Source organism: Poecilia reticulata, linkage group LG5, assembly GCF_000633615.1.
Source record: "Poecilia reticulata strain Guanapo linkage group LG5, Guppy_female_1.0+MT, whole genome shotgun sequence".
Lineage (NCBI taxonomy): Eukaryota > Metazoa > Chordata > Actinopteri > Cyprinodontiformes > Poeciliidae > Poecilia > Poecilia reticulata.
Window position 1 is genome coordinate 21,214,249 of NC_024335.1, and position 18,600 is coordinate 21,232,848.

At 41.7% G+C, this 18,600-nt stretch overlaps 1 protein-coding gene across 3 annotated transcripts in view; it reads right to left on the reverse strand.

Annotated features, from left to right (window-relative positions):
- The window catches only part of foxp4 (forkhead box P4), a 105,391-nt gene that overhangs the window by 35,898 nt on the left and 50,893 nt on the right, over positions 1-18,600 (reverse strand). For all 3 annotated transcript variants that reach the window (XM_008409256.2, XM_008409255.2, XM_008409257.2), the window contains exon 3: positions 4,538-4,627. In XM_008409256.2, the coding sequence (XP_008407478.1) occupies positions 4,538-4,627 (90 nt within the window). The remainder of the gene's footprint in view (positions 1-4,537; positions 4,628-18,600) is intronic.

Below are 18,600 nucleotides of genomic sequence, written 5' to 3' on the forward strand. Positions count from 1 at the left end.
TAAAACACAGCTCTTTCTGACAGGGCGACGGATAAGGGAAAAGAAAAGGAAAAAAAAACTTCGGAGGGGACGGTGAAAGGCCAACAAGTTCAAGTGGATAATCCCCCCCTCCCCTGCTCATCCTCCTCCTCCTCTTCCTCCTCCTCCGCTGCCTCCCTCCATCTAACGCCCCAGTGCTTCAGAATAAAAATGACAACACGTTTTCAGAGCCCGTGGACCTGCACACAGCCAGGGCACTTCATTGGGAAGTGTGAGGCCGTTATTGACCATATTTCATTACTGATTTCACTCATGTTTCAAATCTCAAAATAAGACTTTCACGCTCGAGTGGCCAGACCCAAACCTTTCCTCTCCAGCCTGTCTGTCCAGCCCTCAGTCCGGAGCCGAACCCAATTCACAGGGGACTCAGCCTCCTCCCATGCACCCTTCACAAACTGTCAGGATCCCATACTACACTCCCAACACACGCAGCAGCAGCAGCAGCAGCAACAGCAGCAGCAGCTCCCTCCACATCAAATCAGAGAAACTGCCAGCTAAGCACTTTCATTAAGTGGACAAAAGGAGAGCTTTGGGAAAAATACTCTGAAAGGAAATGAAAAAAAAACAAAAAAAAACAGAACAAGCGCATGAACTGTTTTAGTCCCATGGACTCTGGAGATTTACAAACTTCTTCCTCCACATTGTTTTATTGATTATCCAGAAGGTTTTGAACCTTGCCACTCTATATCTATTTTGTTTTGTTCTTCCTTGCAGAAACTGAGTGAAAACAAATCTGAAAATTTAGTTCGCAGATTAATATTTATTTGAAAAAAAAAAAAAAATACTTGTATTTTAAGAACGGCAGGACTTTGTTTCCTCCCTCCGTGTGCCTCCTCCTCTCCCTCCGTCCCATTGGGCTGGTGTAAGCCCTCTCCAGAGAGCAGGGAGCCAAGCTAATTAACATAAGCCTAATGAGCCTTTTAATTTTTTTTTTCTAATTAAACGAGCTCCTCAATAATACATGAAAACAGGACACCGCGCTATTCAATTACTGACGTATGGGCCACGGCCAAGCGCGTGCCTTAATCTCTATGTGTGCACGCCAAGTGCCAGCTTGTTAAGTGTGCCAAGCATGTGTCTGCCAAGTGGCACATATGTGTCGGCTTGCGAGAGTGTGTCTATTGTGGGGAATATGTGACAGGTCGTGCATATCATGCTGGGTAATCCACAAAATGCCCCTCTGCCAACCAGCCATGAGCCCACAGATTCTCTCAGCGGCAATCATGCCACACGCAGTCAGGGCAACAGTGGTCAATTATAGCCAACATCAAGGACAAACATGAATCTAAAGTGTGAAATTGTCTAAGTTCTGCAGAGGGATGTCTCTTTGTGGACTCGTAAACAAAATGAAGAGGAAGAATCATACTGCTTCAGCGCTTTCCTGTGTTTAACTTGGCCAATGCCAACTACTTCTTGAGAATTTCTTACGTTTTTTATATCTCTCTCTTTACTACCCTTAATAATATTGCTTTGAGCTTGTTCAGAACTTTACCCCGTGTTCCTCAGCCTTCATGATGCTGTTTGTTCACAAATAATCGCTAACGACCCTCTGAGGCATCCACAGTACAGCCGCTTCCGAAAAACAAGTTATTTTTAGTAAATGTGGCAGGAATTTGTCAGGACACAACGTTATTTTTCTGCAAGTGCTCGTCTACCTTTTGTGCGACTGTCGAATTTCTCCTGAACATCACCTGTGACAATAAAAGACACACACACACATCTGTGCGCTCGCAAAGTAGACTGATACCATCTCTCGCAGTCAGCCAAACCTTCTCTGAGCAACCAATCATATAGAAGATACAATCTCAGAGTTTCTTTTGCTCTGTGCTCAGATCCTCCCCTCTATTATGAAAAAAAGAAAAGAAATATGATTTCGGAGAGTGGCGGGGGGTTGAGGGTGGGCAGGGAGCAGTAGGCGGGTGCCTGTCAGCGCAGACGGAGGTTTCTCCGGAGAAGTCGAGACACGGAAAAAAGAAAGTCTTCCTGCTCGCCCTGTCTGTCTCTCCCGTTTTCCCTCAGAGAGAAGGGGAAAAAAAAAATCTAATTATCGAGCTCCTAAAGATCTCATTATTGGCAGAGGCTCATTTGCATGTGTGAGAGCCGCGCAGCAGGAGCCAACCTGGGGACGGCCATTTTGAACCAGATGTGTGCTGCTATGCGGTGGCTTACTGTCACCTTAAGAAGTGACCACATTAAATGTCCGCTTCACTCGAACTTATGCTCACTCGCCGCTTTTTCTGTTGCGAATGCATTTTAAATGTAATCATTGGTCCTGAAATGACAGTAATTAATAATGTGTCTACCTTTTAGCAGCGAGGTTCACATTATAGTCTGATAAACGCCTGACTGTGACTTTCACCTCTACACACATTTTTGATCAGTAAACAAGCCAGTCTTCTGTAAAAATATGTCAATGAAGAAGCCCAAAAGTTGCAAAGAAACTTTATATAGTGGGACGATGATTTGTTCTCTCAGGCTACCACAACAAGGAGTTAACAAGCTGAAGGTACCGCAGCAAAACCGCTGTATTTTATCATTTAAAATTATTCTTGTCCATCTGTTGTAGTGCTTTTTATATATTTAAAAAATGCAGTCTAAAAAACAAAAAACAAAAAAAAAAAAAAAAGTTTAGGTTAGATTATACTTACCTTACAGGGAATACACAAAGGGACAGCTGATATGCTAACCATGCTAACTGTGCTAAATGCTATTGAGGGTGCTAAGTACAGCTTAAAATGTTATCTTTATAATCATTTTGTTGTTGTTTTGCAATCATGAAACCCTAAAATTGGGAAAATTGTGTACAACTGCAGAGCTGTGCATCCCTGACTGCTTACTCTCATACAAAAAGTTAATTACGGACCAATCAAGTCACAAAAACTGCTTATGGCTCATCATAGCTGCAATAAACAAATTAAGTATTTAATAACCTAACATATAAGAGTTAATCTGAGTTATTAGCATTAAATTGTCCACAAAATCTTTGATTTGTTGTTGTAACTGGCACATATCATGTACAAAAACCCACTTAATTAGCCACTAAATATAACATCGCATCTGGGGATAATGCTGACCTTTGACCTTTTCTATGAACTTTCTTTCTGAAGGATGAAATCCAGGCCCAGTGCCTGGTAAGCCTTTTAAATTGTTATATTTTAAAACTACAAGTACAAAGGAACTAATTTAAAACCATTTAAATGTGCCCAAGAGAAACACAAAACACACATCAAAGTCACTTAAAAACACTCAGTGAATTTGCATTTGTGTTTGGATTTCTGCACTGTAAGGGTCCAGTCGTGAACACACACTCACTTGCATGTACTGTAGATCCAACTGTGTCTGTGTGTTTATGTTGGTAGGATGCGAGCTGACAGCTCAGACAACAGAGACGTTGCATGAATGCCCTGCGAGTGCAGAGAGGCTCTGCAGGTCACACAGCAACAAACAGGACAAACAAGACAGAGACGGAGAGTGGAGGCGGCGAAGAGCTGGATCTGTACGTGTGTGTGCGTGTGTGCGTGTGTGTGCGTGTGTGTGTGAAACGAGGACGAGGAGGAAGGTTGAACTTCTTTCATGTAGAAGACGAGACTATGAAGCAGGTCAACCAAATGCATGTTTGACCTGCATTCAGTCCTATTTGTGTGTAAATGCTTCTGCGTTGACACATCACAGTTCTTTCCAAGATCTAATCTTAAGAGGAACTGTTCACAGCAGCGACATCCTTACTCTATTGGTGATTTATTGTATAATTACTTTTTTAGTAATTAAAGACGATGTCATAAAGCAAGTTTTAAAAACTAACAGTAACAATAAGGAATAGTTTATCCAGTGTATATCCGATTTAGGGACCTGTTCTGATTCATGATGAACTGGTGAAACCCGGATTTTAATCATGCTTCATGTTAAACATGTTTGTCAGTAGGAAGTACTATGATGTGAGGATCCAACTGTCTGTTTGTTAAGGGTCATAATAATGCAACAGCTCGACTGCCCAACACACCTATTGCCCCACTCTCTTTATGCAAAGTCCACTTAAAAAAGGAAGAAAAACAAACTCCCCATTCTGCATGCAATCGTTCAACTGTAAAAACTTAAAGAAAAACAAATTTGGTATACACTGCAGTGCTTGTGTCCCGCTCGCTATTAAAACCTGCTCAAGTGTATTTCAGTAGGGATCCTGCACTCCGGCTAACCTCACTTTCTCTTCTTTCTGTGGTATTCAGCTCTGAAAACAACTCGCTACCCAGAAACTACAAAGGCCTCATTCAGTCAAACTAACACACACATGCACAGACACAGAGAGAGAGGGGAGGGATAAAGATACATGGAGACAGCGTAAGAAAGAAAGAAAAAAAAAAGAGAACATGGTCCTGTATTAATCTGTGAAAGTGACATGAAAAGGTTGGTTGAAAAACGACGATGCAGCTGCCAATAAAGCGTGTCCCTGAAGGGGACGGAGAAACTCTCGGGATGCCCGTCCATGTGTGTGAGCTCTGACCTGCACGGGGCTCTGCTTGACCTCGTTGCTGCCAGGGGAGTTGAGACCAGAGGCCTGCTGGAGGAGGAACTGTCTGGCTGCCTGGAGTGCCTACAGGAGACAGGAAAAAGGAAAAATGAGAATCATGCACGCAGTTCCTTTAACAAATATATGTTTCTTTACAGGAAGGAGGTCCCCCATGCGCTGCTTCACATTAGCATAATGTGAAGCGATTATATTAAAACTTTGCAAAAATAATTAGTTCTTACTCTTTTACATTTTCTGCTATTAGAACCACAAACTTTTACTGTATCTTAACAAACCAAAATTCAATAGAGTATAAGCTTTATGTTTTTTTAACAAATAGAAATTGGACAAAAAAAAAAGTGCATTTGGATCCAGGCCCAATGTGTGATACTTTGTAGAAACACTTTTCTCTGGTATTACATTTTTACATTTGTAAGCCTTTTACAGCTTCTAGCTGGTTTTGCTATAAATCCATCCCTTTTCCCATTAACACTAACCAGCGTTGTTGACACGGATGGTTGTCCTGTCAAGTGGACAGTCACGTAGTGATTCTGTAGTTGTCCCCTACTATATCCATCACCTTCAGATGATGGACGGACCATCGCTCTGTGAGACTTCCAAACTTGTGATATTGTTTTATAACTTAACTTTGTTTTAAACTTCTCCAGAACTTTATCTGTGACCTGTACGTTATTTTCCTATGATGCTACTTAATGGTCTCGAATGATCCTTGGAGCCCTTCGTAGAACATCGATTAAACTAAGATTAAATTGCACACAGGTGGACTCTACTAATTTTGTCATTTCTAAGTAGAGTTGTTCAAACTTTCATTTAGGGGTGTCAGAGTGAAAGGGTTCAAATAAAAATGCATGCTGGATATTGTAGAGTTTTCTTTTGTTGTGAAAGAAACGCTTTCTTTGTACTTTACAGTTTGTGCAGACATAAACACATAAAAAACAAAATGAATTCTGAGGTTAGAACTCAATGTTAAAAAGTATAAGTACTTTTGTGAGGCATAGTGAATAAATATGTCTGTCTGACTTGCTTTTGAGTGCGAATATGAGGCTGCCTGTGTCTAAGCTTATTACCTTTAAAATCTCCTGATTCCCAACTGCCTTGCTCTTTGTTTCTCTACCCATCCCCTCTGGTTTACTCCACTTTCCACAACCCTTTTCCTCTCCCTTGCTCCCTTCTCAGAGGACAGAGCAAACTGGCTTCTTCACATCCTCCGAGACAGAAGTGTGTCACTCCGTTTCCATGCACGCGCTCTGAACTGTGTTTGTGTGTTGTCACAGTGATGCAAGGAACTGCTTGCCCTGATGAGACCCGAAAGAGCCGTGACTAACCACCACCCACCTCTCTTCGTTCTTCCTCCTCCTTTTCCTGCTTCCCCCCCCGTCTGCCCTGCAGTCCTGTCCATCTACACACCAGTGACACCATCACTCACCGGCTCCATTTCCAGCCTTTCACTCTGCCCCTGGGTGTTGCCAATTCATCCCCACCAATACTGCAAACTAAGCCATTTCTCCTACTTTCTAAGCACATCCTTTTCTCTTCCCAGCCGCTGTATTTTGTGCCTTTCCTGTCTCCATTGTGACAACTCCTCCTCGCAGCGTTAAAGAGTTAAATTCTCCAGCATTAGCACCAAAAGAGAAAGCAGCTTTTAATTTTTTTGGCTGGAATGTTTAACCAGCCCCGAAAACAAAATAAGAAAACACCCAGTTCATAACACAAGAGCTGCCTTGCACGTACAGTAAGCGCACACACGGACATGCAAGCGCAACCTCATGACGGAGGGTTAGCGAGGGGAGACAGCAGGATGCACATTTGCTTCCTCTGACTCAAAAGGGAAAGGTTCCTTAGTAAATATTGATTTATGAAAGTCCCTGTGTGTGTGTATGTGTGTGTCTGTGCAAATTAACGGCCAGATTGAGGGACAGTCTACACAAAAGCTCTTACTCAACCACTCAGTAGAAGAAATCTGCCTCATTTCACAACTATAGGGAACAGTAACAAAATGCAACACAAATTGTACAGCACGACTTATTGAACAAGTGGTCGAATTAGAAACTCGGGTACATTAAGTAATGTTTAACTGGAAAAAAAAAAAGTATAAGGAGAGATTAGACTGTCAGGAAAAAGTGAGAGAGAGAGAGAGAGAGAGAGAGAGAGAGAGAGAGAGAGAAACCTTCTCTGTGCAGCCAGTGATGAAAACCATCTGTAGCGAACACACTTGCTACTTTCGCCGAGACCTTAATTAAAACACACACATGGACGTGCCGCTACTCTCTCCCGTACACACACATGAATTTTAACACTTTACCAAAAAAAAAAAAATAGAAAAATCCCAGGAACACTACCCCTCCCTTTTACTGGTTTGACCTCAGCATTAAATCAGGCACAAACATACGCACACGTACACACAGACAAACACAACCGCCCAGTTTGTTGGCATGTGGTGTGAATTACTCCTCGAACACCCTGTCTGCCCGAGAGCCAGTCTCCGTGTGTGTGCGTGCGTGTGCGTGTGTGTGTGAATGAGTGTATGTTGGCAGGAGTTGAGTAGGCCTGTCTGGCAACAATAAGGGACAATTCCACCCAAATTACCACCCTGATTACCACTATATTAAAGAGCCATTTATGGCTTTCATAAACGCTACGACCAAGCAGAGGTGATGCCTGTCTCCTCTCCTGTGCCTGTATCAATGAATGCGTGTGTGTGCGTGTGTGTGTATATATTTAAAAGGCACGAATTGCAACAAAAAGAGGAATGTGCTTTTCTACCTATTTCTTTAAAAGAAGTCCATTGCTGATTTAAACAAGTATGGCTTAGCTTAGTAGCAAGCTGCTCAACTTTACTAGAGTAAAGATTAGATTTTAAAGGTCTGTTTTACAAGATAAACAAAGAGTAAAAGTATTGGAAGGATGAAGTTTCTGTTAAGACTGGAAACCTGATTTTTGCACTTACTGGCAGAATACCCGCCGACTTTGTACTTAGCATCGCTCAAATTGGCAAAACTGTCTCAAAACCTTCCTTAAAAATGCCAAAATTATCTCATAAATTTGCAATAATTCACTTTATAACACTCACTCAGAGCTGCTCTACTCCATAAGACAAAAACAAAATCCAGAATGAATGCTATTCTACTGAGGTGTTAACAAGTTTGCATGGGGTTCTCCTTATTTCATCCCTGAAACTTTGTATATGTTTGCAGTTTTGGTCTATGTACAGACCAGTTTTCAATTTGTGTATGTGAAGCATGTGTGTTGTGTCCTCTTAAACAATTTCTGATTAAAGTAATTAAAAGAAAATCTCTTCCTAGTCTACCAAAAGAAAATATGATTTTATGACTCTAATAAATAATACCTACCTACAAAGGGTTGCGAATTATTTTGGTTTCATCCTGGGTGTAAAATTGGAGTACAAATTGACCTGGAGACACTCTGATAGTAAACCAATGCCAAAATAATTCTTATCAAAATTAAGTCGTTTTCGACAAGAGTTACCTGGACTCAGTTTGTGTCAGCCTGACTTTTTCAGTAAAAATAACATGAAACTATTATTATTATCATAAATACTGGATATGACGTCATGTGCTTTAAGTTTAACAACCAGCATATGTACGTTTAAATGGTTTGTGAGCTGACAATTTTTGGGGGAAATGACCTGAACAATTTGAAAGCACTCACTGCTGATTTGTTGCGTTTTGTCACCAAGAACCTTAGTCAACACCTTAGTTTGAGACAAACAAGAAAACCATAATTAAAAGAGAAAAGAGAGGTCAATGTTGGACTAAATTAGTCAGCTGCTTAAATTTATAGGTAAAACCCCAAAGTAGGAGAAATATTACAATGTTGCTTTACAGGAACCTGCACATATAAGCTCATTTAAACAGAGAAATATTTATCAGAATGTAATCAGTGTCAAACAGAATTACCAATAGTTCAATCATACCCTAAGTTTTAATGTTTAACAGTAAAAGAAAAAGAAATACTGGGGTGGTGAACACATCTATAATCTCATGAGAGCACACCTACACACACACACAGATAAAAAACACCAGCAAAGACATCCACTCATGTCTACTTTGTCAAGAAGCACTTCTCTACTTTGACCCCTCTCTTTCATTTCTACTCTTCATATTCACTCCTTGGCTTTTTCTCCATAGAACCTCCACCCACCCACACACAGGAACACACACGCACACACACGCACACACACGCACACACACGCACTCTCACACCAGCTCCTTCAAGACTCCCCTCCCCACCCCCCCTAAACTCCCCTTTCCCCTTGTGGCATTCTTGGGGGCGCACTGCACCTTTAAAGAAAATATGAGGGAGGCCTAAGAGGGAGGCCCAACAACAGAGTCTTTGTGCTGCCGCGATGCACACATACACGCACACTCACACACACATATGCACCCATCAGCGGTGTCAGACAGGTTTTATTAGAGTGAGAGCGGGAGGGAAGGAGGAGGAGGAAGGGGAAGGAGGGGTGAGGAGGTCACCGCTCAGCTTGGAGGCCTGAGAGCACAGTGTGAGCGCGCCGGTGAGTGTGAGTGTTTCGGTGCAGTGTGTGAGTTCTTCTGACTTGTCATCGCGCCCCTCTGTAAATCATCGCCTCTGACACAGCCTTTAATAACAGTGCATTTTTTAATTCAGCAGGGTCAAACATGCACATACATCCATGTCCACGCACACACAAGCACACGCACGCACGCACACGCACCCTCACAGTTATGGCTACTTTCTCTTCTTAGCGGGATTCCGAAAAAAAGGCTGACGATTTTGTTTCTTTGAAAAGAGAGAAGGTTGGTGGGCAGGTTTGAAAATCTATTAAAAATAACATGGCAGGAATTTTTGCCTCTCTAAACCTGTGCGACGATTTCGCAGCTTAGATGTCAGCGTGCCTTTGCAAAAATGCGTCTGTGGAAGAAATCTCAACATGCTCTGTTGAATATGACTCAGATTTGTTATTATAAGGTGAATCTCAAATAGGAAGAAAAAAAAAAGAAAAAAAAAGGGAAACAGGCCTCCTCAGTTTGAGCATGTGTGAGTGTACCTGGCTCAGGTTGCCAAAGCAAACAGGTCTCCCTGTGTGTGATGAATCTGGCCTGTAATCCACCCAGTGTGTTCGGGTGACACAGAGCAAGAGAACGCAGAAATAAGCAAAGTGATCCAAACAGGAGACCGTGGAAGGGGGATACAGAGAGAGAGAAAGAGACAGGTGGGTACCATATGTTGGAGTAATCCGTCAGCACTGACTGAGGTCCATTGTTGACGGGCGAAACGAAACAAACCCGTCTCCCCCCTTTTGCCCTCTTCTCCTCAACCCCCCCACCCCTAGATAAACAGCCCTCAGGGCAGACAGTGGGCTGTCCTTGAGGGAGAAGGAGGAAGACGAGGGGAGGGAGCTGGGAAGGCCAAGGGGGGAGGCAGGTGGTATCAGATTTCTCTGCTTTTAGGTTGAGAAGGGGGGAAAAAAAAACACAAGCATGTGAGAGGATGAGAGAGGAGCTCATTGTTTCATCTGTCCACCAAGGAGAAAAACCAGACTCCGAGGCCACGGATCTCCGCAACGCCAAACAGATATCCCCTGGCAGATAGACAACAGTTTAGTCTGGTGCAAGCTAAACAGAGAAGGAAGGAAGGATGGCTTGTAGAGCTGCTCTCCTCTGTTCCTCTCTGTGCTTTCTTCAACGGCAGAGAGCGACAGATAGAAAGTGTTAAACAGACTCGGGGGTCGGGGGGTGAGAGGGGGGACGCAGCGAAGAGCTCGTCACACCCAGCTGCTTCTCTACAGGTCTGCGTGCTTTTTGATTTTGGATCAGTGGGAGAGACTGGGTTCAAAGAGCAGCAGTGGATCTTCTTTTTCTCCCCCATATCCGTCTTCCTATATCTCCGTCCCGAAGTGTTGTCATTGAAGCTGAAAGCCAGGATAAAGCTTCGGCATTGTTGCCATCCCCACGGGTGATCCCAATGAGCTCTTGTATCCATTTGTACTGCTTCTCTTCACTTTGGCACTAAAAAAAAAAAAAACACCTTCAAACTCCACAAACCCCTTTAGCTACTTTAATTTCTTTTTTTTTTTTTGCTATTGTTTTATTCTTTAAGGATCTTACAAGTCTTTCTATTTTAGCTCCAAGACTCCCTTATCTGTGATTGCTTCTTCTTTTTTGGGTTCTCATGATTACAGAGAAGCTAAAATGAGACTGAGATGCAATGCGATCTACAAAGAATGTTAATTTTCTAACGATATGATCACGCAAATTAAACAGCACTGATAACCCACACTGCTTAAGACAGGTATTCATACCCACAAACTCTAAGGGCGAGTCGTACAGCTCAGGTTCACCCTTAGCTTTAGAAATGTCCTTGGCCTTCTTCAGAATAGATGCAACATTAGGTACATCTGCTCAAATGCTTGTTAAAATAAACAGCAATTCAGTGGTAAAGATGTCTTTTTGAAGTCCAAATTGAATAGAATGGAGAGGAAGTGAGACTCAATGGTTTGTTTCTACTGAGTGGCACGGCATGGGTCAGTATGGACTCTCGCTGGACAGAGGGGCTGAAACCCAAACAACTAACGTGGTGTCATAGTAGCGAAACGACAAACATGACACACTGCTGTCTGACGCTTGTTGCAAGCTGCTTGCTTGTGTTGTGTGATGCCAGTAACTCCACCCTAACTGCACCAGTTTTCTGTGAACCTACAGCCGAAGGGAGCCGGGGAGTGGTGCCGTACCGGTCGGATGCACGGGCAGCTCTTACAATGGAAACAGATAAAAAAAAAAAGCACCCCGAACCGCAAGTACATGAACTGTACCGCTCAATGAAAACAAAGCATTAGTGTTTGTGAAAATGACATGGTTGTCAGAGTCAGACAGGCTGGTCCTGAATGACTTGTCTTCTCAGGTGGAGAAATACCAGAATGAGCAGACTCTCAGGTTGACAGAGCAATATTCGAAAAAGAGAAACTATCAAATGAGAGGCAAAAGTAGCTTAAACAACCACTCGTTACCACATGCTGAATCGTCAAACATGATGGACCACAACATTAGAACAGAAGCAGTGAGTGCTACTTCTGTTAGAAAGGAACAGGCTATGTTAACAAAGGTTCACCAATGTTGTCAAAAGAAACTGTTCAAATGGTAGGAATACAGCATCCAACCACAGTCCACACAAGGGTCCATCTTACTGTATATCAGTGGTTCAGGGTGCTTGTAGTGTCGTAATAATATGGAAGACATTTTCTTGGCACAGTTAACCTGATCCTAACAAGGTGTGCCTAATAATATGGCCGGTGAGTGAGTGTATTTCACAACTAAGTGAGAGACTCATTTAAGAAGTCATTAGAGGTCACAGATTCCTTTGATGTTTAAAAGCATGAAAGATCTTTGGCGGAGTCTGAGCAAGGATATAGCTCTACTTTCTATGAATGTTTAGAAAGTTTGGCTAGGATAATGAAACAAATCTTATTAAACTACAACACAATGCAGCTATGGAATATAGAATAAAATAGTGTATAAATTAAAGAAAATGATTACACTGATATGTCAACCCTATTATGACACTGTATGAAAAATCTCCAAGTTTGCGTCAACCCTACAAACAGAATCAAAAACTTTTACACATTGTGTGAAATTACAAAACATACAAATAGGGCAGTTGAGGGACTCTGGTATGACTGATGTATAGAATAGAAGCTGCAATGTGTTTCCTGTTCTGGGGTCACGTTCACTCAAAAGGTTTTGCTGGCTTCTGATCACTTCAATTGGAAAAATGTTCCCTGTTTTCAAAATTTTGGCTAAAGTAGTGATTGTAATTCCAGTTGGTAGATTAACAGGAGAGCACGGATTTAACCTCCAGATCAACAACCAATTAGCTACGAGAAGTCATCTGACTGAGCCAAAGGTTCAAAACCTTATGACAGTAGCTTCTGCAGCAATCTCCCTTGAGACATTTGACGATGACAGAAGCACTTTTGCAATTCAGGTCCATTTGGACCAGGAGGAAATGATGCCTTTTTCAGGAAACCGTAGGTGAATGGTTTATAATTTAAGTGCAATTGTTTAATTTCATTGTTTATACGTAGCTACTGGAGAAAGCCAGTGTTTTTTGTCACTGCAGAGAGAAAAGCTGGATGTTTGATGGGACAATGTGGGATTTCTGTTCAGCTTGTTTGGAATATTAACTAAACCAAACAAAAATTAAAAGCAAAGGAAGATGTGATTATTATCGTTTTAAAAATCGATGGGTAAAAATAGATAATGACTGGATGTTTTTGACCCCGTCAGTCAAAATGACGGACAACAAAAAAATGTCTAGTGCAAACCTCTGCCTTATAGCCAGCCACCACAGAAAAAAAAAAACAGATTCTTTTGTTTGAGTCCATCTATACACCTGTTTTGTCTCTGCGCCTCTTTATATAATGTACAGCTCACAATAAATTTCTCAGACATTTTTTTCTCTCTTTATTTCTCGTGCCCCAAACACTCCCCGTTCATCTCTAAAAATCTGTTGCCCATACCCTCATTCGTCACAGTAAATTCACAGAGCAGATATGGCTTTGACAGACGCCTAAAATAGATTGTCCAGGCTTACAAATGGAAGCCAAGTCTAGTGAATGCAGCTGTCGGCCTTATGAAGAGAACCTCTCTTTCCTTTATTGGTCCCAAAAGGATTCCTTCGGATAATCTCTAACGGTGGCTAATGTCTAGCTAGCGGTGAAGGGATAGACGTTGCAATTGCACATGAAACGATAATAGCTTGTAGGCCTTAAAACTATTTTAATCCTCCGATATAATTTTTGCACAAACACTAAAAGCAATGCGAAAGATTTAAAGTCTCATATTTCTTAGAATACTGTCGGGTTCATTTACATAAACAGCAGATTTTCTCCCAGAAACATTGCCACGGCTAATTAAATTTTGTTTATAGCTCTCACTACAAGAACTACCGATACATTTGCAGTGTTTTTTATTCGGTCATGAAAGAATTTGTTTAAAGTTGATTCAACAGCGAGAGAATGGAAGAAAGGGAATGGCATATACATTTACAAAAGATCAAGAGTTTCCAAGAGGTAGAGGAAACAGGGCAACTTATACCAAATCCTTTCTAAAGCCTGTCAATTTCATGGTGGGCTACAAATAAACTATTCTCTGCCATAACTTTACCCCTTTAGTTTAAACTCTTCCTCCTGTGTGCCCTCTCGTCTTCTTGTTCTAATCAGGTCTTTTCGGCTTTCCCTTAGCCAGCTGTCCTGTCATTTGTTTTCACCCATAGGAACCAGTTGTCCACCAAAATAACTGACCTTAAGACGCACCAAATGCCTCAATCTATCTAGGACGCCACAGTCTTGGATACCTTGGAAACCCTTCGCCAGCAGCAATCCTTTTCAGCTATTTAATGTAATGTTTCCGCAATATAAAGGCATCGTTTGAGACGCTGAGGTTTTAAAGCGGCTGCAGCAAACTTCTCTGGGCCCAGACTGACCATTAAAGAGAGGAAAGAACGCCTTCAAGAGCCAATCCAATAAAAACTCGCAAAACTCCAAAAGAACTTCAAAATATGCTGTAATGTTTGAAAACCCTGGCTGGTTTTGAATTTTTTTTTTTTTTTTTTTATGCATAAGGTTTTTTTTTTTTTCACTAAAGGGGACCTGCTCTAAGCTCCAGGGATGGTGCCATTTTCCAGATGGTTCTCAGCTCAGAACAGTTTAGTGAAATTCGAAAACCCCACCTCCTACCTCCCGACACTCATCTAACGTTTCTATTGATTCACAGGGGTATATGCAAAGTCGTAAAAATGAGCTGACTGAATGCTCTGGACTGCTTTATGTCATGACACAATTCATCATCATCATACACACACATGGAAAAAAGTCCGCAGCCTTCTAAAGAGATGCTTACAGCTTGTTTTTCTGACAAGTAAAGGCGGAAAAGGAATCAAGAAATGTACAATTAAAGGTAATGATGAGGTGAGCATGGTTAGAAATAGAGAGGAAATCCCTAACTCCCTCTTTACTGTAGGCCTCATCTCAGTCCAGGCGGCTAATTGATGGCAAATAGCTCTACAGCAGTTCCCCTACACACACACACACACACGCACACACACACACGCGCACACCCCACACACACACACACACACGCATACACGCGCACACGCCACACACACACACACACGCATACACGCGCACACGTCATACGTTATACACACATATGCAGTTTCCCTGCGGTTTTCAACACAGCTCGTTTGGCAGGAGAGGAAGGTCTTACTCCAGACAGACCAAGCCCAAAGAGGAAAACACACACACACACAGACAGACGGACACGGTGTAATATTTAGCATCATTTCGTGCGCCGTAGGACAGTTATGTAGCTTGAGAAGACCCTTTTTTAGGTGTTAGATCTTGTTTGGGTGACCTCCCGAATTTAAGCTTTTGCTTCTGCTCGACCCGAACGACGTGCAAGTGGATACTTTTTGTAGGGCCAGTATGTGATGAGGACGGCACTAGCCTGGCAACCAGGCCTCACATATGGAAACTGTTTAGCTCTTATTATTAATAACCCACCAAAAAAAGAAAAAAAAAGGGGGGGGGGGGGAGCCAACTAATAACACATGCAAGACACTGCCAAGACTTTGGCTCGGAGACAGAAGGAAAACACATACATACACAAACAGAGACTGTCTGCAACGTGCACATGCACATGAAGACAAATGTGGACACCCAGACACCTATTGGCTGAACAGGAAGGAAAAAAAAAGAAAGCTAAGTGATCGGCCTTTAAATGTATTACCCTGGCTGCCCGCTTCAATGCAAATAAAACTCTTTCATGTTTCTTGGTTCAGAGAGTTTCTACACCTGGTTGTGGCTGAGGGGGGATGGAGATAGACACACCCTCACACCCATAACTTACCGCCCACACACACACACACACACACACGCACGAGCACACGCACACACGCAGACACGCACACACACGCACACACACCCGACACACATGCACACACACACAAACACCGGAAATGGGCAGGCACAACAAAGCCTGGTTGCTGTACAAGTTTAAACTTCTAAAAGTGCACAATCTTCAACTTCCCCAAATAAGAAACATGGGTGGAGTATAAACAAGGGAAAGGGGAAGTGTGCACTGGACTATATGATATTGTAAGAGACTGTGTTCATCCAAATGTAAAGAGAAACTTCTGTTTCAAAATAGGAAAAATCTGATGTGGCTTTCTTTCCTTTTTTTTTTTTTCAAAAGTGTTCAGCTGAATTAGATTAAGTTTAATTTTGTCAGACAGTAGGAGTACATAACAGTTCTGCTCATAATAATTACACTTTTTATTAGAAACAAAATGTCATTAACCACAATAATACTAAACACATTTTGTGGTAAGTGCAACTTTCCTTCATCACAATTTGTTCTCATTAATTTAAATTGAGGTAAATGATGAACGATGTTTTCATCAAATTGTTTTCTACCTCGGCCTGTTTGTATTTTTAATCATCACTTATTATAAATAACTACAACAAACAAAACTCATTTTTTATTCATATTATTGATATTAACGGTAAATACAAATAGAGTTTCACTGAACTCTTTAGTTTTTTTCAGCTGTTTTTTTTTTTTTTAGCTTTTAATGTTTTTGTAAATCTTAACCAACAGGATAACAAATTATACTTTCTCTACCAGATGATGAAAAAGGCCCCCATGCTCTTGTCCTGAACTCAAGAAGGAGGCAAACAAGAGAAAGAGAAGAGCTACATTCCTCTCCTCCTCCCTGTTGACTCTAATCTCTCCTTTAAAATGGCTCGCACAAAGGGCCAGCAGAGACTAGCTAATTAGCAACACTTTAGGCCTCTGCAGCTTTTGTAGGTTTGGTGTGTAAATGTGTGAGTTCATTGTGTGCATCCTGGGCTCTCAACTGTTTCCAGGGTAACTGCTTGCTTCGTGGCCTCAGAGGCGTCGCACTTTTTGTCTTTTAGGATTTCTCCTGTTCCCCTCGTTGCGTCCATATCTTTTCTGTGAGTCTGGAGTTGGGAAACAAAGGGTGTGGGGCTTAAGAAAAAAAAAAAAAAGAGAGAACACTGCTTCACTGAAGAGTTTCAGTCAGGTTTTAGAGATTATCATCGCACCTAACAGCATTAGTGAAACTCACTGAAGATGTTTCAGTTGCCTCAGATGATGTATGGACTTGTAGTATTCTTGTCCTGCAAGATCCCAGTGCTGCATTTGATAAAGTTGAAGGCAATATTCTTACAGAGGCTTCAGCATGGTTTAGGGATTAAGACAACAGCGCTAAATTGAGATTATAATCGTTGGACATATACCCGTTTCTTTATGTCAATAAATTTTTCTTGCTTGCGTTAGTTAATTACGGAGTGCCACAGGGTCCAGGGCTTGGGCCAGTTCTTTTTGTCATATATAATGCTTTATCTTGGTAAAACTGTCACATGACCTGTGATATGTTTCTATTGTTTATTGTTTGGTTAATAATGCTCCAATATGTTAATATATCAAGCCTGATGAATTCTGACATTTTGTTCTCAGTCTCATGTTGTCCCATCTTTTCACAACCCAAATTTAAACATTTCTTGTACCTGACAGATCCAGAAAAAATGATGAAGACAACTAGATATTTCCTCCTCTTAAAATGAAGTCCTTCCTCCTCACCGTCACCACACACTTTCTCTCAATACTTCAAAGTTGATGATTTCATGCAACCAACGTCTTTTGTTTTGCCAACTGGTATAAACTAATTGAGAGAATTCATAGCATTACACTTAATGTTGAATTGGATACGTGTCACTTGTGAACATGTCAATTAAAAGGAGTTATGACTGCTGGTCCTAGAGGAAAGCAGTAGAAAATGTGCTGTACCTCCTGCCTCATCCTCAAACATCTGAGAGCCAAATGTCAACAACTGAACTTTTTAAACTCTGAATACAGAAACCATTCATCGGGAGAGTCCATCTCGGACCATGTGTGTGTTTGTGTGTGTGTGGCATTCATCATCTCAACATCCTAACCGGGCCTACAGTGAAACTGTTTTCACACATTCCCATGGTAACCAAACCAAACCTAACACTTCAGGTGCCCAGGTGTGTGTACGTAATCCAGTCTCCGCAGCAGACACTGGACAAACATGCACAGGTGGACACACACACAAAGCTCCTTCCTCTGCTGCCATCTGTCTGTGTTTGTGCTTGAGCCTCTTTGACTAGCAGGAGGCTACCGACCATGACTGTGTCCATGCTGGCTGATCTGATCCAGTGGACCGTTTCCTCCGTCTGCGGCCCGGTACCTCAACAGCATTCTTTCCTTAGAGCACTTCATAAACCGATAACCCAATTATCAAGTAGCTTTTAAACTTCAACTGAAGTAAACACAAGAACTGTCAAGTCAGCCGCATTTCCAGAATTGCGTCAAACTATAACTGGCCATTCTTATGCAAAAAAACAACAAAACAAAACAAAATGAAAACAGTTTATTAAGATTATAGCGCAAAGAAACACAAAAGCCAAATACATGAAAGGACACCGATAGCGTGAACAAAAATCTGTTCTCCAACTCTCAGCTGTCATTCAGTGGGGTGGTTGGAAAAAGCAGTAAAAATGTTTTACGGGTTCTCATAAATCCGATATCTCAGCATCACAGAATTAGGTCTCAATGTGCGAAAAAAAGAAGAAGAAAAAAAAAAAAAGGTCACTGAATGAGAAATATGGAGAAGATGGAACCATGTGAAAGTCATTAAACAAACTTTTATTTTTTTATGTAGGTGTTTGTGGTGCGGAGCTGTGTGCATGTTTACACTGCTAAAAGGCAAACAATTTTAAAAGCCATTGGGCAGAAAACAACTAAATCTGTAATAGTTTATTTTAATTAACACGCTACTCTTTGGTTTGATATTCATTTAGAAAATGTCAGGGGGAAAAAACTAAGCAAACAATCAAAACTAAAACTAAGAGCTGCTGGACTCCTTCCGGAAGTTGACCTTCTATATGTGTCTTTGTATCTCTGTGGTCAGAGCGGTGGGTGTTCTGCGATGCT